The sequence below is a fragment of the Balaenoptera borealis genome (assembly GCF_965194805.1).
Source record: "Balaenoptera borealis genome assembly, chromosome: 2".
Taxonomy (NCBI): domain Eukaryota; kingdom Metazoa; phylum Chordata; class Mammalia; order Artiodactyla; family Balaenopteridae; genus Balaenoptera; species Balaenoptera borealis.
Window position 1 is genome coordinate 175,875,963 of NC_138867.1, and position 21,420 is coordinate 175,897,382.

The following is a 21,420-nucleotide window of genomic DNA, read 5'->3' on the forward strand; positions in this document are numbered from 1 at the left end:
TCCATAAAAATATGGATTTCAGCTTCTCATGAATGAAAATAACAGCTGACATTTTTTGAACATTTAGAAGGCACTGCAGGGGATGCATTTTACACAGTAAGCTCCTCATCACAACCTTAGGAAGTAGGGACCGTCATTAACACCATTTTACACCCTGAGCAAACAGAGACTGAGGGGATTCCAGTAACTGGCTAAGAAGTGTCGAGTTAGCTCAGAGCCTGTGCTCTCGGCCACCGTGCCGCACTCACTCCTGGAACATGTGGCCGTGAGGAAGGGACCACATTCCTGCCCAGCAGCAGTTGGCCAGGTCCAGTGGCTGGATCCTCCCCTCATGTCCATCACCTGCCTGACCCCACGGGCATTGGGAACCCTAGGGTGGATCTTCACACCCCTTCCCCCTTGGGACATTTCTGGTCCTTATGGCTCCCAAAGATGTGCCCAGACCCACAGGCATCCACAAGGCTTGGCAATCACACCAGGCAGGAGGCCCCTTACCCCAACTCCTGCTGGAGCCACATGGAAACCCAGCTCCATCACCAACCGGCGAGTGACCTTGGGCAGATGACCTCGGACAAGTCACCTTGCATCCTGGGACTCCAGTGCCTTCCACCTCACAGGGCCGTTGGGAGAAATCAATGAGTTAATACCCCCTAGCATGATGCTGGCACATCATGCTTATTGGTAAGATTAAAATCTCTTACTACAACCCTAAGAGCTGAAATCAAGACCTGTTCACATACCAGCGCCTGGAGGAAGTCTTTCCTGATCACAGGGCCTGGAGACACATCCCATAATAGGCATCTCACTCATCAGGAATGGAGAGGAAAGTGAATATTAACTAAACACCGCACGCCAGGCCGTGTGCCAGCTCTGTACTGTCTCCTCTATTTATTGCATTTCGTACTCACTCTGACCCATGCTCCCTTTTTCTATACACTCTTGTCTATGCTTTTCCTCTGTGGTCTGGAACTGTAATTGCTGGCAATCCTTAGATTTTAAAAATAATTTTAATAAGCTATTTTATGAAACCCCATATATCTAAGATATCAATTTCAATGTGGAATCGATAGAGAAATACATTAAAGAAATATTTTACACTCTTTTTTTTTTTTGGTACTATGTATTCCAAATCTAATGTGTTAGTATGAAGCACATTTCAGTTCAGATCAGCTACATTCAAGGAATCAAGAGCCAGAGGCGACCAGTCCTAGTCAGGAATGTTCCACGGTGAGGACAGCAGTATGGCACCACCAAGGCTGAATCTTGGGATTTGGGGCAATTTATATGCTCTTCAAATTCACTGTAAATTGAAATAGGTGTTTCCCAAATTGTGGGTTGAACTGCCCTTCAAAGAGATGTCCCTAACCCCTGGTACCCGTGAATATGACTTTATTTGGAAATAGGGTCTTTGGAGATGACATCAAGTTAAGATGAGGTCAGACTCGATTAGACTGAGCCCTAAATCCAATGACTGGTATCCCTATAAGAGGAGAAGAGACACGGAGACACACAGGAAAAGACCATGTGATGACAGAGGCAGAAATTGGAGTGAGGCAAGTAAAAGCCAAAGAGAGGGCTTCCCTGGTGGCGCAGTGGTTGAGAATCTGCCTGCCAATGCAGGGGACACGGGTTCGAGCCCTGGTCTGGGAAGATCCCACATGCCGCGGAGCAACTAGGCCCGTGAGCCACAGCTACTGAGCCTGCGCATCTGGAGCCTGTGCTCCGCAACAAGAGAGGCCGCGATAATGAGAGGCCCGCGCACCATGATGAAGAGTGGCCCCCACTTGCCGCAACTAGAGAAAGCCCTCGCACAGAAACGAAGACCCAACACAGCCATAAATTTAAAAAAAAAAAAAAAAAAAACATGTTAAAAAAAACCAAAGAAACAAAGCCAAAGAGAGCCCAGGATTGCCGACAACACCAGAAGCTAAGAGAAAAGCGTGGGGGCAGATCCTCCCCCAAAGTCTTCAGAGGCAGCAAGGCCCTGCCAACATCTTGATCTCCGTTTGGACTTCTGGCCTCCAGAGCTGTGAGAGAATACACTTCTGTTGTTTTAAGCCACCCAGTTCGTGGTACTTTGTGACAGCAGCCCTGGCAAACGAATACAGCCCACACTGAGCTTTTACCCTTAAAACCATCTAAATGGAATCTGATTTTCCTAAAGAACCTGTGTTGTGATGGCAGATTCCATTCATGGCTCAATTTTTCCTAACAATGACTCAAGGTCCATATTTCAGCAGTCAGTTGATCAACTTCTACATGAAACTGTTTTGTAATGTGTTTATCAAATGAGCTGACAGCACAGTAGATCATCAGTTACATAAAGCTGCACTTACTAGGGTACAACATGAGGGCAAATGCCACACAGTTCCTGCCTGACTTTGAAACACATTATTATTATTATTATTTTACATAAATAAATAAAGGTAAAGGCATTTCCTTGTCAGAACCCTGGAATTTCAGAGGTCTCTTTCAGGATTGTTTAGGAAGCCCCTGCTAGCATAGGGGCCCCTTCCTGTGGGTTTTTGATCTATCAGGCAAGGGAGCTGGCTTTAGGTGGGTTTGCCTGTAGCAAACCTGTCCTGGGAGAACAAGCCACTGGCCTGTGTTTTGGACCCATCTACAAAGTTGAAAGTCACCTGCTTTCTTAACAGAGGTGCTGTGGGACAGCGCTGGCACTTATTCAGTGTGACAGCTTTCAACTTCGGTTTCTCGTCTTCCTTTTATCACACATTTATCAAATGCCAGCCTTGAATCTGGGTTCTCCAAGTAGCAAGTTTTCTTATGTCAGCCACAAATTCGAGCCCCGGGGTCTCCCACAGACAAACCCTCTGTGAATCTATCATGGCTTCCTGGATCACCCCCACTCCCCCCTCGTTAGGAGCTGAACCATAACCTCCCACAAATTCATATGTTGAAGTTCTAACCAACCCCCACCCTGCCCCCCGGGATCTCAGAATGTGACTGTATTTGGAGAGAGGGCCTTTCAAGAGGTAATTAAATTAAAATGAGATCATTAGGGTGGGCCTTAATCCTCTATGACTGGTGTCCTTATAAGAAGAGGAGATTAGGACACAGACACACATGGAGGAAAGACCACGTGAAGACACAGAGGAAGACAACCATCTATGAACCAAGGAGGAAGGCCACACCAGAAACCAACCCTGCCAACACCTTGACCTTGGACTTCCAGCCTCCAGGACTATGAGAAAGTAAGTTTCTGTTTTAAAAAAATAAGTCACCCAGTCTGTGCTATTTTATTATGGTGACCCCAGTGAACTTATAACACTCTCCCTATTGCACGTGAAGCCCAGTTAAAAAACGCCTCCTTCACGAAGCTTTCTTTGCTTTTCCACCAGACAAATTCCTTCCTGCCTTGTATAGCTCTTAGACTCCTTATAATTAGTCTCTGTTGCTTTTAAGTAACTTTAAACTTGCCTAATTACTTTTCTGATTTCAAAAGTAATGCCTGTCACTAATCCATCCATTGCAGGAACATGTCATGGAGAAAGTGAAAATCCTTTGCAATCCCTCCAATTTCCACATCTTTAAGTACCTCTCACACTTCTTAATATTGTTTTAAAAATAGGACCACACATTTTACATTTTGTTGTACAACTAGCTTTTTTTCACCAAAAAATATATTTCAGACATCTTTCCATGCCATAGCAACTCCATTCTTTTTCCTGGCAGCAGAGTATTCAATTGTATATAAATACTATAATTTCTTTAACCATCTCCCTATTTGGGGGCACATGGGTGGTTTCTGGTTTTTACTTTTTTGAATACCAGAAACAGTGCTGCTGAGAAGAGGTTGGTACATAGATCTTTTGCATACGTGAAGAAATGTTTTGAAGCAGAAATTCTAGGTCAAAGAATATAAACATCAATAATTAACTAATGCCAAACCATACATCAGAAACACTGCAACCTACATTCCTGACAAAGGCATATGGCTATGCCCATTTCTCCTCATCGTTGCCAACACTGGGTGGTATCACTTTTTCATCTTTTTTAGAAGGACTGATGAAAAATAATATCTCCCTGTTAATTAAGAACAGGTACCCAATCTTATCCATAGAGGAGATCTTGGGTACCCTGTTTTTTTCAGTGCCTGACATTTAATAAATGTGGTATAGACAAAAAATATTTGCCTATCAAAATATAACAAAACAGATTAGAAAAATGGAAGCAACCTAAATGGGAAAAGATGTGGGACAGATGTAATGGATCAAATTCACAGAGCATTGATGGAGCATTCCAATTCCTGAATTTGCTGGAAGGAGAGAAACAGATGTATCCACAAGTGGAAACAGGACTTGTTCATCATTACGAGGAAAAGAGTGTTTTGGCTAGAAATTAAAAATGTAAATGAAAACAAGCTTTAAGGTATCATTACAAACCGACTTATCTGGGAAAGGAAATTAAACGGGTAATAGGCAATGGCCGGTGTGGGAGAATCCATGAGTGTCTGCATACTTGGCAGGTTTATAAATGGGTTCAATGTTTTTGAAACTCAGAATGGCTCTGTGAATAATGAGTTAAAAACCTGTTAATATCTTTGATCCTATAATTATCCCCAAGGAAATCTGCCCAAAGGGTGGGGGGAGTCATTGTACGTAAATGTTCCCAGCAGTGCTCCTCGTAAGGGCAAAAATTGGAAACAACTCAAACACCATATAATAAAGCCACGCTGAGCAAATCATAGTGTAGCCACCCTCTGGAGTGTGGGACAGTGACGGAAATCATTTTGAAACTCAGCAGTAAGCTTATAAACTAGGGGTGAATGAAAAAAGCAGAGTATGAAGTAGTTGGTTCCTGGGGATTAGAAACACGCGTATATTTTGATTTTTTTTTTTTTTGGCCGCGCCTCAAGGCTTGTGGGATCTTAGTTCCCCGACCGGAGATCGAACCCGTGCCCCCTGCAGTGGAAGCACCGAGTCCTAACCACTGGACCGCCAGGGAAGTCCCAGAAACACGTGTATATTTTGAATTCCCTCCATCTCTCATCCTTGCCTCTATGCTCCATACACCCCATCAGCCTTAATGCCTTCTCCCCTCAGAGTCTTGTCTTATTTCCTCTGCCTGGAAGCTCCCCTACCCACTCTTCATAACTGGAATTTTTATTTTTATTTATTTTTATTTTAATTTTGCTGTACTTGTGCAGCTTTCAGGATCTTCGTTCCTGCACCAAGGATTGAACCCACACCCTGGGCAGTGAAAGCACAGAGTCCTAACCACTGGACTGCCAGGGAATTCCCTTCATAATCGGAATTTTTAAAAACCCATTTCAAAAGATAGTAGGGTCTCCTTGGAAAAGATCGAAAGCAACACAGTCTCAATCAAGAGGGGTGAGAAGGAAAGAAGTCAATGTCCTCTCCCACCTCAAACGCTGCCCTTGGAGATAACCAACAGCAACAGCCTGAGCACAGCCTTCTCTCTGCTCTTACTGCCATGGTGAACTCCTACCCACCCGTCAGTTCTCAGTGTCAATGTCACCTCCTCTGAGAAGCCCTCCCTGACCACACTCCACTCTTCCAGAGCAGGCTGAGTGCGGGGCATCTCCTCTGCAGTGCTGTTATCATGACAGGTTTATTTGTGTAATGACCTGTTTAATATCTATTTTCTGCACTGGACGGCAAGCTCCACATGGGTGGGGATTTGGTCTCTGTCTTGTTCACAATTGGGCACCTAATAAATGTAGCCCCTCAGTGAGAACTAATGAACAATAATAATCTTATTCATAAATAATTAATGAATAATAATATTAGCCAATATCATGGGGACCTTATTCTCTACCACACGTTGTTCTAAATGCTCAATGTGGATTATTATTCTTATTCTTTTGGCTGCGCCACACGGCACGTGGGATCTTAGTTCCCCGACCAGGGATGGAACCTGTGCTCCCTGCGGTGGAAGCGCGGAGTCTTACCCACTGGACTGCCAGGGGAGTCCCTATATGTAGACTATTTAGTTTTATTTCTCCTCCCAATAATATGAAAAGACACGCTCTGTTGTTATTCTCATAATCATGTCATCTGCCCCAGGACACACAGGTGGGAAGGAGCAGAATCAAGACCCAAATCTAGGCAGCCTGGTCCCCCAAGCTCTCACACTCCCATCTCGAGGGCGATCGGTAATACACGACTGCCAGGCGGCGGCGGGAAGACTTACCCACGGAGGCAATATCGGCCAGCTGATCTTCAGCCTCCTCGGGGTTGAGCAGGTCTGTCTTGCTTTTCTTTATGGTGGCTCTCCGCAGAGCTCCAACAATGGAAACATGGCAAGAGAAAAAGACGTTACCCTTTTTGCTACAAAAAACGACATCGACTGAGTGTGTCCTTGGGTGCTGGCGCTCTACCAGGGACTTTCTATGTGTTGTTGGATTTTACCCACGTGGTGGTCTGGTTTGATGGAAAGTAAGAGCGTGCGCGTTTCACAGATGTGGAGACACAGGCTTAGGGAGGTTACATGACTTTGCCCAAGGGGTAAAGATGAGAACCAAGTCCCGTTCAGTCTGACTCTAAGTCTGGGCTCTCAGCCGTCATTTTCCCTCTAGGAGCCCTAGGATTGGATATGTAGTGACTCCTATGAAAACAGCCCACCCCTCAACCTTTAGCACACTTGCTAGGTGGGCTGGGACTGTGGAAGCCCTTCCTCAGTATTTAGGTTCTCCACCCCTAAGAGCTCGCCGGGGGACACTGAGTGCAGGCATATACTTCCAATAAAGTGATTTAGACACCCCCAAGGGTAATCTCTTTCCCTCCCCCCAAAATCCATTTTGTAACCCACTGGGATAGGGCCCCAGCTCCTTTCCTTCCTTCTCACTCCTGGTCTCTTCAATCCAAAGTCATTGCTCTGTCTAGACAACTTTCTAACATGTGAGACAACTGTCTTTAATAGTAAGCTGGATTCTTGGTGAAATTATTTTTTTTAAATTTAATTCATTCTATTTTTGGCTGTGCTGTGTGGCTTGTGGGATCCTAGTTCCCCGACCACAGATTGAACCCGGGCCACTGCAGTGAAAGCACCAAGTCCTAACCACTGGACTGCCAGGGAATTCCCATTGGTGAAATTATTATTATTTATTTTACTTAGTGAACACAAATGGGGCTGACCCCGAGCCAGACACTGTTCTATGCATTCTATTTGCAATAATTAATATTATCCTCATAAACAATCAACTAAGGCAGGTATGATTATTATCGTGCCCATTTGACAGATGGGGAAAATGGAGGCACAAAGCAGAAGAAGCTGGGCACGTGGTCAAAGCAGAAAGGGCAGGCAAGAAACGGAAACCCTGTGTCAAGGTCCTGAAATCCTCGAGGAAGCAGATTCCCACCATTCCCTTTATCTTCCTGAGCCTGACCTGATCTTGTGCTTGTTCTTGGCATCACCTGGGCCCTGAACATCCATTCCCTGGAAGCCCCCTCAGAATGGAGTAGCCTGTTCCCCCAGCCCCGGCTCCTCCTGTGTCCCCTGGGACCCACCCCCACCCCTGGAGCCAGGTTCAGAGCAGTTACCATCAAAGGGATGTCTCTGCTCCCCGTCGGTTTCATCCTCGGCGAGGATCACCTCTTCTGAAGAGGAAGAGCACATAGTTAAGCTCCAGTGTCTGGAGGACTCTCCTGGGGATGGGTTCCCTTGGACCAAGAAGGAGAAGGGTCCTCCTGGCCACTCTACTCTCCCCTTGCTGAGTGACAACTCAGTCAGCCAGAAATGTGCTGCTCACTTGCTTCTGACTCCCAGCCCCACTTCAACGATGGTCCTAAAGCCAACATCATCCCTACCTCCTTCAAAATAAAAACCGACCTCCTTACCATAGCCTATATAAGATCTTGCCTGATTTGGCCCCCGTCACCTCCCTGTCCTCCTTTTCTCCCACTCTCCCCCTCACGCTGCTCCAGCCACACACAGCTTCCTTGCTATGACTCAACTCTACTCCTACCCCTGGGCCTTTGCACTTGCTGTTCCCTCTGCCTGGAAAGCCCTTCCCCTAGACATCCACATGGCTTCCTTTTTCACTTCCTTCAGGTCTCGGCTCAGAGGTCACCTCCTCAGAGAGACCCTCTCTGATCACCCTGCCTTCTCCGACTGTTTTCTGCCTCCTACTCTGTTTTATTTTTCCTCTCAGCATTTGGCAACATCCAACATTATATGTATTTGGTTATTTTCTGCTCTATCACTAGACTATCAGAATCCTGCAGGCAGAGACCAAATCTCAGTGCCTAGAACAGTGCCTGGCACACAGCAGGTGTCCCGTAAGTGTTTAAATAGCTGAACAAATAAACATGTACCTACTGTATGTGAGGCACTGCTCTTCTTAGGTGACTTAGCTGGGATTACCTTAGAGACTCCTCAAACAGCCTTATGAGGTAGGTACTATCATTATCTCTGTTTAACAGGCAGGGAAACTGAGGCACAGGGAGGTGAGGTGCATTGCTAGGAGGCGGCAGAGTTGGGATCTAAACCAATGTCTGATTTTAAAGCTCTTAAGTGTTATGTATGTCATATCCTGGCTTCATCCCGCTGGATTCTTGTTGCTAAAAACTGGAACTACCAGTGCAGATCCTCTTTCTCCTCCCATCATGACCCTTCCCTCATCCATCTCCAAACTGCATGCATGACCCTCTGTGTGCTCCATGGCCTGGGATTTCAATTCCTGAGCCCCAGGATGAAAGGGCCTCACCTGCTTTCGAGATCCACTCCATGTACCCATTGAGTTCTCGTTCAATCTGTTGCTGCCGCCTCAGCTTCAAAAAAGCCCGCCGGTTCTCTACCCGCTCCCTTTCTTTGGCAAACTCCCTGAAGAAGCACAGAAGAGTCAGGTCTGGCTCTTTTAGAAATTTTAGGGAGTCTGTGTATGTGTATGTTTGGGGATTCAGAATCCCTGGAGGGCAGTTCATTTCAACAAGAGGAATCAGGTCTTCTGAGAGAAGATCAGAACATTACAGGAGTGGGTATTTCTGCCAGCTTCCCACATTTCCCAACAACTGCACCCAGTCAGAGAAAAAAAACAAAACCATAAACCATGCCATGCCAACCACTGCTGGCTGCATACCCCATTCTCATTCTCTGTACTCCTGGCTAAAGAACAGTTCCATCCCTCTTTTAAGTTAAGTTAATGACACATGAGCTGAAGATTTCTGCAGCAGCCTCACTTCTGTGATATAGGACTTTTCCAGTTTCCCTTCTTCCTCTTCCTGTTTGGAATGTGAGATGGCTATCTTGTGAGCATGAAGCAGCTATCCTGAGACCATGAAGCATCCATGAGATTGAAAGCCTCCAATAAGGATGTCAGAGTGGAAAGCTAGAAGACGCTGGGGTCCATCATGGCACCATGGAGGTACCAAAATGAGAGAGAAAAATGAAACTCACTTATGATTAAGCCAGAAAAACAACCTTGGGGGTAGGGGACAATGTGTGTCACGAAAATGCATGGTTGATTGTATGCTACGGGAGGGGGGAAACCCAACCAATTGTTTCTTTAAAAAAAATGTAAATTATAGAAATTAAAGCTCTATAGACTTTTCTTGTGTTTTGGGTGGTGGGCCTGAAAATTTTGAGAAAACCTTCCAAGTGAGAGGTCTAAATTACAAAGAGGCTTCCCGCCCCCTGGGTGGAGGTAGCTCAGTGCCAGCGGCACAGCTTGGTGAGTGAAGGCTGGGCTGGATTTCACCTCCCATGCGTCCCTTCACTGGGTGCCTCCAGCAGTGCACAACTTATGCACCTGTACATGGCTTGCTGATAACTGTCTAATAACCCAAAGCAAGAGAAGAGGCCTATTCTCTGCCTGGAGAATGATGGCCTCTTCCTGGGAAAAAGATGGTGAGGGGGAGTGGGATGGGGGGAGTAGCAGACACTTACCCAGACAGCACACCCAGCACGAGGTTCAGCATAAAAAAGGAGCCGATGATGATGAGGGGGATGAAGTACAACCAGTTCCAAGTGTTCCCTGAGGCATCGTTGCTCTATGGGGGGGTGAGGAAGGAAAGCAGGTGAGCACTGAGTGGGACTCAGGTATGACCTGACAGGTGAAGGAAGGGGGAGCTCTTGTTCTCCTGGGACTCTGTCCTCGAATGTCCTTGGCCTGTGGAGTCCTAGAGCTCTGGTAGCCCAGAGAGGGAAAGAGAGCACAGGATCAACCAGTGGGGGAGACTCCAGAGGTACCACTAGAAGGACAAAGCCCCCTCCTAATCATGTAGTCCTCACAGGACCAGAAACCAGCATGAAACTCAGGAGGACTCCACAGATCAAACTCCAGGAGGAGAAGGAAAAAAAGCTCATTGAAATGTAGAAATGAACCCCCAGTTCCCTCCCTTCTCCCCCAAACAGTCATGATGGCAGGGTCTGATAATCAGGTTAAATCACCAAGCCAGATGGCAGGGCCGTGAACCTTTTCCTTAAGTGTCTCCCTCCTCTATTGCCTGCAGCCTCAATGTCAACCACAGAAAAATTCCCAGAAATGCCCAGATCAATTTTCAAGGGGAAGAAGTCCACAAATAGAACATTCTTCTCTGGGAGAACAGAACACTGTGCCAATAAGTGAGAGGAGGGGAAGAAAATCAGGAACAGAGAAAGAAAGAAAGAAAAAAAACCCCCAGCACTTAAAGAGTACTTATTTGTGCCAGACATTCCTCTAAGCATATTACCTACATTGGCTTATTTACTCGTTTAATTCCCATGATGTCCCTATGTTATTGTCATGCACTGAGGAAACTAAGGCCCAGAAAGACAAAATTGCCAGCATGAGGTCACAGAGCTAGACAGTGGTGGACATGGGATTTGAACCAGGTGGCCAGGACCCAGAGCCTGTGGACTTAATCTCTGTGCTGGGGAAGCCTTCTGGTGGTTCATCAGCTCTATGGCATCTGAGAATGTAGGTGGGGGGGGGGGGGGGCCCAAATGTGGCTTTAAAAGCTCACCTTTAAAAGCACTTTCAGTGCTACTGCTGCCCTGCAGAAAGGCTAAAATGAGAACGACTGACACTGGTGCTGTGAATCTGTGGAGGAACTGGAACTGTCGCATGCTGCTAATGGCAGGGTAACATGGTGTATGAGTTTCTTTTGGCTGCTGTAATAAGGAACCACCAAGTGGGTGGTTTAAAACAACAGAAATTTATTGGTTCACAGTTCTGGAGGCTAGAACACCAAGATCAGGGTAGCAGTAGTGTTGGTTCCTTCCGGAGGCTCTGAGGGAGAATACGCCTCTCCCCTGGTATCTGGGGGTTTGCTGACAATCTCTGGTGGTTCTTTGGCTTGTGGATGCATCACCCTGATTTCTGCCTTCATCAACACATGACTTTCTTCCTGAGTGCATGTCTGTCTCTGTGTCCAAATTTCCCCTTTCTATAGGGACACCAGTCATATTGGATTAGGGCCCATCCTAATGACCTTATCTTCACTAATTACTCCTGCAATGACCCCATTTCCAAATAAAGTCACATTCTGAGGTACTAGGTGTTAGGGCTTCAACATGTGCATTTTGGAAGGGACACAATTCAATCCATAATACATGGTACAACCACTTTGAAAAATGGGTTGGGAATTTCTACTAAAATTAAATCATGCACCTTCACTATGTCATGAACATTCCATTCCTGGGATGTTATCCAACAGAAATGTGAACCTGTGTATGCCAAAGACACATGCAAGAATGTTCATAGTGGTGATCTTCGTAACAGCTCCAAACTGGAAACAAACCGAATCCTTCTCAACAGGAGGGAAGATAAATAAATGGAATATTGTGCAATGAATGACTGCTATCCACCACATGAAACTTTACAGACTTGGCATCAAGCAAAAGAAGCCAGACAGAAAAGACCATATACGTAAGATTCCATTCATGCAAAATACAAAAACAGGTAAATGAGTTGATGATGTTTGAGGCCCAGATGGAGTATCCTTTGGGGAGGGTAGTGACTCTGGAGGGAACAAGAGGGGGACCTTCTGGGGCTGAGAAGGTTCTGTTTCCTGATATGGGTGCTGGTTACACATGTGTGTTCAGTTTGTAAAAATTCATCACATGTGATCTGTGAAGTGTCCTGTATGTGTATTTTACTTGAACCAAAAAAAAGTTGTTTTTTTTTTTTTTAAAGAAAGTCAACTTTACCTTAAAAAGCAAGGAAATTCTTTTTTTTTTAATGTATATATATTTCCTGCATTTGCTTTATTTATTTATTTATTTTCGTATGTGTTGGGTCTTCGTTGCTGCGCGGGCTTTCTCTAGTTGCAGAGAGCGGGCTTCTCTTGTTGCGGGCTCTAGGCACGCGGGCTTAGTTGCTCCGTGGCATGTGGGATCTTCCCAGACCAGGGCTCAAACCTGCGTCCCCTTCATTGGCAGGCGGATTCTTAACCACTGCGCCACCAGGGAAGCCCAGCAAGGAAATTCTGACACATGCTACAACATGGATGAACCTTGAGGACATTATGCTAAATGAAATAAGCCAAACACAAAAGGACGAAAACTGTATGATTCCACTTATATGAGGTTCCCAGAGTTGTCAAGTTCACAGAGACAGAAAGTAGAACGGTGGGCAGGGGCTGGGGGAGGGGGATGGAGGGTTAGTGTTTAACAGGGACAGAGTTAACAGTTTTGCAAGATGAAAAAGTTCTGGAGATGGATGGTGGTGACAGCTGCACATCAAAGTGAATGCACTTAATGCCAATGAACTGGACAGCTAAAAATGGTTTAGATGGTAAGTGTTAGGTTATGTTTATTTTACCACAATAATTTAAAAAAAAAGAAAAGAAAACAAACAAACCAAAAAAGCCAACTTCCATGATGGACACAGACAGGTTCAGGGGACAAAGAATATGCCAGTCCCCTGCTCACACCCTTGTTCTAACAGAGTTCCAATGCTTTGCTTCTTTTTTTTTTTTTTCCCAATGCTTTGCTTCTTGAAGGTTCTGGAAGAAAGAAAAGGGTCAGCAGAACAGGGGTGGAGAGAAGGCAGGACTGGCTTTGTGCTTCCCCCTCTGCTGCTGCTGCTGTGGCTGAGGCCTTTTCGTCACCATTTCTTGGGGTTAACTACAGCCCAGGGAGAGACAGCCGGCACCGGCCAACAGAAGAAAAAAGTCTGGCTATCTCAGGAGGCAGGTTTGGGATGGAGACGGAGCAGTGGGTGGGCGGGGGGCGAGGGGCAGGACTGAACGGGGAGAAATGGCTGAGGCCCTTGGTACCAAGGCAGACCCTCCACCCCAGGATCTGCCCACGCCCCAGCTCCCTGATACGCTTAGAACCACCCGGCCCCATGATGCTGCCGGGCATAAAAGACACTCACAGTGCCAGGTCCTCAGCCTACTTGAGCTCATTTAATCCTCTCACAAAAGGTGGTATGTAATCCTCCCCATCTTCCCGGGTGAGGAAACTAAGGCACACAGAGGTAAAGTCCCACGCCCAAGGTCCCTGTCGTGGGCTGCATTGTATCCCCCTAAAAGATATGTTGAGGGACTTCGCTGGAGGTCCAGTGGTTAAGACTCCGTGCTCTCAATGCAGGGGGCACAGGTTCAATCCCTGGTCAGGGAACTATGATCCCACATGCTGCATGGCACACCGGACCCCCCCCCCCCAAAAAAAAGATATGTTGAAATCCTAACCTCCAGTACCTTTCAATGGGACCCTATTTGGAAACAGGGTCTTTGCAGCTGCCATCAAGTTAAGAAGAGGTCATGATCGTGGGCCCTAGTCCACTATGACTGGTGTCCTTTTAAGAAGAAGAAATAACAGGTGAAGACAGGGACACACAGGGGAGAGGACAGCCATGTGACAACGGAGGCAGAGACTGGAGGGACACAGCTGCAAGTCAAGGAATGCTGAGGGCTGACAGTCACCACCAGAAGTCAGGAAGAGGCAAGAAAGAATTCCACCCAGAGTCTCAGAGGGAGTAGAGCCCTGCTGACACCTTGATTTTGGACTCTGGCCTCCAGAACTGTGAGAGAATACATTTTTGTTGTTTTAAGCCATCCAGCTCTGGTACTTGGTGATGTCGGCCACAGACAAAGAACACAGTAACTGAGCTACTAAATGGCAGAGGTGCCACCTCCCGACCCCATCACTTCCAGGCCCTGCTCTCCTGTCATTCTCCCCCTGGATCACTCCAGCCACATGGCCTTCCTGTAGCTCCTCAAACGCACCAAGTACAGTCCCACCTCAGGGCCTTTGCACCTATTGCTTCCTCTGCCTGGAATGCTCTTCCCCCAATTTCCTACATGGCTCCCCTCACCTCCTTCAGATCTCTGCTCAAAGGTCACTTTCTTGGGCAGGGTTTCCCTGATGGCCTTTTACAGTTGCACCTTCATTTCTAATCTCATTTCCTGCTCTATTTTTCCCTTAGTGCATCTCCTCCTCTATACTTATTTCTCCTGCTCACTGTCTGTCTCCCCACTGTCAACTCCATATGGGGCAGGGACACTGTGCTTTTTTCCCACTGCTGTATTCCCTGTCACAATGCCAGACATGCACGCAGTGTCCAATAAATGTTTGTTGAATGACTGAATGAGAGGTGCCTCCCCACACAGCCCACATCCTCCACCCCAAGCTGTGCTCCCTTCTCCCTCCTCTCTCCTTCTTCCTCCCTTGTCTTGCTTTTCCCTCCCTGGGGACTAGGGTTCTGCTGCCTGATTTTAGAGATGCTTGTTCTCTTTCCAATCTAGCCCAGATGACTCAATTCCATGCTGTGGATCCAACAACTCACAGACAAGAAGCTGGCAGAGGGTTGGGTGCAGTTTTTGATTAGTAGGTGGGCTTTCCTGGGGTTTGCTCAGGAGAAAAATGGGAAATATATTTCCCAAGCCGAAAGACTGGAGCTTCCTTGGCCGTTCTGTGATAGCACAGAATGTGGGGGACACAAACCTCCCATCCTGGGTCTTACCTCCTTTGGCAGTTCAGGTTAAGTGTGGGTGTGCTCATGAGTCTGGGTGTGGGGAGGAGGGAAACTGCTTGCTTGTCAAAGTCATTAACACCAGAAAGATACACTCACAAGATAGCCTTGTCTTTCTTCCCAAGGCTCAAAGAGTTCCACTGCCTGAAACGCTATTCTTCATTAGTGCTGTCACTAAATATGTCCTGAGATACGGCAAGATGGCCCGTCCCTGTCTCCCTGTGGTTGGCTGAGGGCCATATGATGAGTGCTGGCCAATGAGGAGTGAGTGGAAATACCTAAGTCACTTTTGGACCAGAGCATTGAACTGCCAGTGTGGGACCCTCCAGGGCTCTCTTTCCTTTTGGAATACCAACTGGTAATGCTCTAGGTGCTGGTTGCTCCATTAGCTAGGTCCCAAGTGACTCTGCTGAGTATAGCTCCCTTCTTCCTCACTGCCAACCTGCACTGGACATGTACCAGAAAAGACGTTTGTTGTTAAAATCACAGTGATGTTGGAGAATGTCTGTTACTGCAGCATAACCTAGATTTCCTGACTGATACACCCTGATATTACCTTGGTTCACTCCTTTATCTCCTTTAGATTTCTCTCAAATATCACTTTCTCATTGACTTTTATATGGCTCTCAGGAGGCAGATGGGGGAAAAGAATGTTTCCTGTATGTCTGACAGAGAAATTAATGTTCAAGATTACAATGAGCTGGTTGTCCTCTGAGCCTCTGCCTGGAGACAGTGTCTCCTAGATCTTGACTTGGTTGATTCCCTCTCATCACTCAGCCTTTCATTCTACTGTGCCCCCTTCTCAGAGAAGCCTTCCAGCCAAAAGGGCTTGCCCCTCCTCACAGCACAGACAGAACTCTCATTCACTTCCAAGCATGTTTTGCTTTCTGAATCATTTTGTCAATATATGCATTTGCATTTGAAGTCCCTGTGGGCGGACTGTTTAAATAATAACAATGACAGGGAAATGTATTTATCCCAAGTCCCAATGATCAGGCTGTTTCCCTGGGAAACGAAGAGGCAGGTGGGACAACAACGGTCACTTTAGTAGAGCCCGTTTGAGCTGACAAAACACCCCCTTGATTCTCAGAATCTCCAGTGGATGGGGAAACTGAGGCTGAGGGAGATGATTTGCCTGGCTCACACAGGGTGCGGATGGCACAGCTGGGGCTAGACCCACCATTCTGGTTTGTATCCGACAGATTTTTTTTTTCTACCTCACTCCTTCACTGCACTTAACATAGTATTTTCTGTTTATAACAATTGGCCCATGAGAGCCTTAAAGGAGAGGGAAAATACTGATTCACCCCCTCCCTGTTGGTACCTAGCATGATGCCTGGTGCTTAGCAAGCGCTCAATACTTATCAAACAAATGAATGGCTGAGTCCCAGTAAAATCCTTAAGTGCCTTCTGTTTTATGGCTTATTTTCCTCTAATTTTTCGAGCATGGTTCAGTCAGAAAAAGTATAGATGATGTAAAAAAAACAACAAACCTCAGCTCCAGAGAACACCCAACTCCCCAGCATAAGGGATAAAAATGGGGTGGATTTGACTGTGAAAGAGCCAAAGCCCCACGGTGGCCATGAGGGAGGTCGTATGTCTGTCCCAGTTTGTACCTGTTATTAAATTATGCGACGCCTGTTAATTCTTTTTTGAGTTCTCCTTTCCCCATTCACTCTCAAAACTGTCCTGGTTTGGGCAATGAATTATATGGTCTTTCTGCCTCTGAGGTCTCCTGTCACCTCCCCTGGCCTCTTCAGCTCCCTTGCTCACCCTCAGTCCCTCAGTTCCAGCCACATGGGCTGCCTGGCTCCTCACAAATGCCAGAACCACCGCTGCCTCAGGGCCTTTGCACTGGCTGTCCTGTGCACCTGGGTCTCTCTTCCCTGACATACCTACATGGCTCTCCCTCACCTCTTTCAGGTCTTATTAGAAGAACTTCAACCTCTCACCTTGAGGATCCACAACCCCTCTAACTGCTTTATTTTTCACCTGAGCTTTCATCACCCTCTTACACAGGAGTTGACAAACCACCACCCATGCGTGCCACCTGTTTTTGTAAATGAACGTTTATTGGCACACAGCCATGCCCATTCATTATGTATCTCCCCTGTGGCTGCTTTTGTGCGACGAAAGCAGATTGAGTAGTTGTGACAGAGACTGCATGGCCCACAAAGCCTAAAATATTTAAGATTCTGCCACATATATAAAATTTTCTTAATTATCTTGTTGGCTGCCTGCTTCTCCCAACAAAATGTCAACTCCCCCCAAACAGGGATTTTTTTGTCTCTTCCATTTGCTGCATATCCTTGGTGCCTAGAACGTTACCTGCATGCAGTACACATTCAATGAATGTTTGTTGAATGAATGCGTGATCTAAAGTCCCCCAGATCTGATGCTTTGATGTTGGCCAAAATAAACATCTATGAATTATACAAGGGCTTAGGTCAAAGATCAGTTTCAACCAATAGTGACCATTTGTCAAGGGACTTGCATTTATAATCATCAACTAAGCACAGTTTTACCACTTTCTTAATTGACATTAAGTGAGGAATAGAAATAGAGAGTAAGAGAAACACACAGAGAAAAGCACAGAGAGGTGGGGGAGAGAGAGGAATAAAGAGGCGAAGAAAGGAAAGGAGGAGAGAGAAAGAGAGAGAGACAGGAAGAAACAGAGAGAGACAGAGAGACCAAGAATTAAGAGAGGCAAAGACAGAGAGGGGGAAAAAAACCAGAAGAGGAGAGTCATAGAGAGAGGGAGGGAGTGTAACAGTTAGTGCCCAGTGCTGGGTTCAAATCCTGACTTCACTACCCTTGACTAGGGGATCTTGGCAGGTCACTGCATCCCTGTGAGCCTCAGTTTCCTCATCTGGAAGATGGACCTAAAAATATTTCCCCTCATGAGGTTGTTTTATGGATCAGTTAATGATGCAAAGAAGATGTAGGGATGCAGTAGGCTCTCAGAGAATGGTGAAAAGTTAACTCAAGATGTACAGGTCCTGCCAGGGCCCCAGACTCTTCCTCTCCCCACCCTGGTAGCAACTAAGAGAGGGCAAGTCCCATCGCCCACACTGCACCCCCAGGCTGCTTTGGCTCATTCGGTGAGAAGCATGTTGGGTATGTCGTCTGTGTGGGGTGGAGGTGATTTCTGATTTTTTTTTTTTGTTTTTGAGTCACGCATGCACATATGGTGAGGGGGGTCCCTGTGAAATAAGGCTGCCTGTTGCTCAAGCAATACACAGAGCCACCAACTTTTGTCTCCAGCAAATGGCTCCAGTGCAGCCCTCCTGGGCTTCCCCATGCCGCCCCCTTGAGCTCAGAGAGCCAGTCCTCCATCCTGTTTGCCATGGGAGGTAGCAAATAGCAGATTCTGAGGGAACTGGTGTTGAGTCAGAGCTGGATTCCAACCTTAACTCCTTGTGTGTGGCCTTGGCCCTCAGTTTCCTCATCTGTAAAATGGGACTATTTAAGGCTCTACCTTAGAGGGTTACCATCAAGGAGTCAACGGGCTGGTGCACAGAGAAACACCCAGAATAGTGCGGTACAGAGGAAATAGCTGATAGCCCATTAGGATTCCAGAAGGCTGCCCAGATCCAACGTGGGCCCCAGGAAGGTCCAGGGATGGGCACAGGAGCCCTCTGGGTCCTTCAGAGGTCCAGGACAAGGGTAGAGATCGGCTATGTTGACTGAGGTTCATTTTATAGCAGTTAGACGTGACTCGGACCACACTTTTGGCACAGAATTTCAATATACTTGCCTTTGCAGTCTTTGGGCTTGGATAAGCACTCACCCCACTACAAAATCCTAATGTGGGCAGGTCCACCATGCCCAGGGATGCCTCAATGCCCCATCTTCAAGGATTCCTGGTCTTCTAGAGCAGGGTTTCTCCACAGTGGCACTCCAGACATTTTGGATTGGGTAACTTGTGGTGGGGGCTGAGCCAGCACGGACAGCAAGAATTTCAGTTACTTGCTAAGCTATCACCTCCTCGGAGGGTTTTCCTAGCCAAGCAACCACAGAAGTCACTGCGAGATTCCCTCAGGCTCAACTGGGGTGGGAATCCTTGGGGAGTCTGTGAATTTGCATGGAAAAAAGTTAATCCTTCACTTCCCCTAATTTCCACCAGAAAGTGGGGCATTATCTTCCATTATGAGGGGAGGCAGCAAACTGCAACAGTGTGGGCAGAACCGGTGATGCCCCTCACCCACAGAAATCACATGTAGTTCACAGATATCCCACAAAATCTTTTAGCTTCAACACTCCCATGAAATTATGGAGGTTATCTGACTCATTGCCAGGTCCTGTTGGCAATGTGTTATAAACACTAAAACGACGTTACCAATCTGTTTTTAACAATATTTTTATAACAATTTCAGTACATTTGGCTTCCTTCATCATCTCCAGTCTTTTAATTTATTAGACTTTAAAAATCATTACACTGACAAAGGGGTCTGTGGCTCAACAAGGTTTAAAATTCTTTCAGGTGGATTCTCTTTGCTCCCAATCTTCCATCTTTCTGCCCCAGACTTAGTGAGAGTTTAAAGAAATTCCTCCTTTGAAAATTAACTGCCCTCCTTCCCTTCCGCCCTTCCTCTCTCCCTCCCTCCTTTGCCCTCTCTCAACCCCCCACCTCTCTCCCCTTCCTCCCCAATATCTATTTCTCTGGGTTCAGCTCAGAGCACAGGGAAGAGGAATGCAGAGCTCGCAGGCTGGTACTGCCATTTCCTGTCTGGCAACCTCCGGCAATTTTCTCAACCAGAGTCTTATTTGTAAAATGGGTGACAGTAATCTCTCCTTCACCAGTTATTTATAGACTTTATTTGGGTTTGCCCCCTTTTCAGGATCCCATCCAGGATCCACCATTTCATTTAGTCCTCACGCCTCTTTAGGTTCCTCTGGTCTGGGTCAGTTTCTCAGTCTTTCCTTGTTTGTCATGACCTTGACAGTCTTGAAGAGAACTGCTCAGATATCCTGCAGAATGCCCTCCAATCTGGGTTTGTCTCATGTTTTGCCTACGATTATGGGGTTATGGGTCTTTGAGAAGAAAACCCCGGAGGTGAGGTTCCCTCCTCATCATATCAAATCAAAGATCCTATGATCACACATCCACTGGGATGTCAAAATTTGTCACTTGGTTAAGGTGGTGTCTTCTAGGTTTCTCCACTGTGAAATGATATATGTCCTTTCCTTACGCTATTCTTTAGAAGCGAGTCACTAAGTCCAGCCCATCCTCAAATTGGGGGTGGGGGAAAGATTAAACTCCATTCCTGGAGGGGGACTGTCTATATATATTAAATGGAATTCTTTTGTAAGGAAGATTTGTCTCTTCTTCACTTATTTTGTTTATTTAATAATAAAGCAATAAAATGACCATTTATTATTGTTATGTCAATCAATAAGTCATTTATTTATTTTGACGTGGACTCTCTCTGGACAGGTAATATAAGATAAAAACACCCGGCATACAATGGGCATCCAGAAAATGCTCTTTTTCCTGTCCTTCCTCCCCATCTCCTGGTCTACGAGTAACCAAAAATCTTTTTCCTCCTAAACTCTTAGCAAGACAAGTTTAAATGCACTCCCTGATCATAAAAGTAAATTATGAAACTACTATACATAAAATAGATAAGCAACAAGGATTTACTGTATAGCACAGGGAATTGTATTCAATAGTTTGTAATAACCTAAAATGGAATATAATCTGCAAAAAAATAACTGAATTACTATGCTATACATCTGAAACTAATGCAATATTGTAAATCAACTATCCTTCAATTTAAAAAAAGAGGATAGAAGCAAACTGCTCATTGTAGAATATTTTGACAATATAGAGAAGTATCAAGAAAATAAAGATTCCCAAATCCCACTACCTAAAGGCCATCTTGGTACAGCGGACTCCAGTCTTTTTTCCTTATATTTTCAAAATTACACACTTGAGATTATAAGGTTCTATGGACTGAATTGTGTCCCTTCTCCAACCCAATTCATGTGTTGAAGCCCTAATCCCCGATGTAATGGCATTTGGAGATGGGGCCTTTGGGAGGTGATTAGGGTTACAGGAGGTCATGAGAGTGGGGCCCGCATGATGAGATTACTGTCCTTGTAGAAGTCACTAATCCCAGAGAGCTTGCTCTCTCTCTCTCTGCCCTCACCATGTGAGGACACAGTGAGAAGGCAGCCGTCTGCAAGCCAGGAAGAGAGCCCTCACCAGAACCAGACCATACTGGCACCCTGATCTCAGACTTCCAGCCTCCAGAACTGTGAGAAAGTACATTTCTGCTGTCTAAGCTGCCCAGTCTATGGTGTTTTGTACTGTCAGCCTGAGCTGACTAAGACATAAGGCTTATCTCACCTTGATTCTTTTTTTAGAATCAGTTCCCCCCCCCCCACTTGTCATTATATGGTGAGCATTTCCCCGCATCCTTAAATATTCTCCCAACAGATGATTTTTAATGACATGATACTCCATCATATGGAGGGACCATACGGTATTTAACCAGTTGCTTCCAGTTTTGTTCTATTTTTACAAATAACGCTGG

General features: G+C 46.1%; 1 protein-coding gene across 8 annotated transcripts in view; it reads right to left on the reverse strand.

The window, feature by feature from the left end:
* CACNA1A (calcium voltage-gated channel subunit alpha1 A) overlaps positions 1-21,420 on the reverse strand; it is a 338,162-nt gene that overhangs the window by 98,939 nt on the left and 217,803 nt on the right. For 5 of the 8 annotated variants that reach the window (XM_082381539.1, XM_082381544.1, XM_082381543.1 and 2 more), the window contains 4 exons: positions 9,868-9,971; positions 8,690-8,805; positions 7,523-7,580; positions 6,175-6,266 (listed from right to left, as the gene is read on the reverse strand). In XM_082381539.1, coding sequence (XP_082237665.1) covers positions 6,175-6,266; positions 7,523-7,580; positions 8,690-8,805; positions 9,868-9,971 — 370 coding nt within the window. The remainder of the gene's footprint in view (positions 1-6,174; positions 6,267-7,522; positions 7,581-8,689; positions 8,806-9,867; positions 9,972-21,420) is intronic. The other 3 variants (XM_082381542.1, XM_082381540.1, XM_082381541.1) reach the window with 1 other exon arrangement.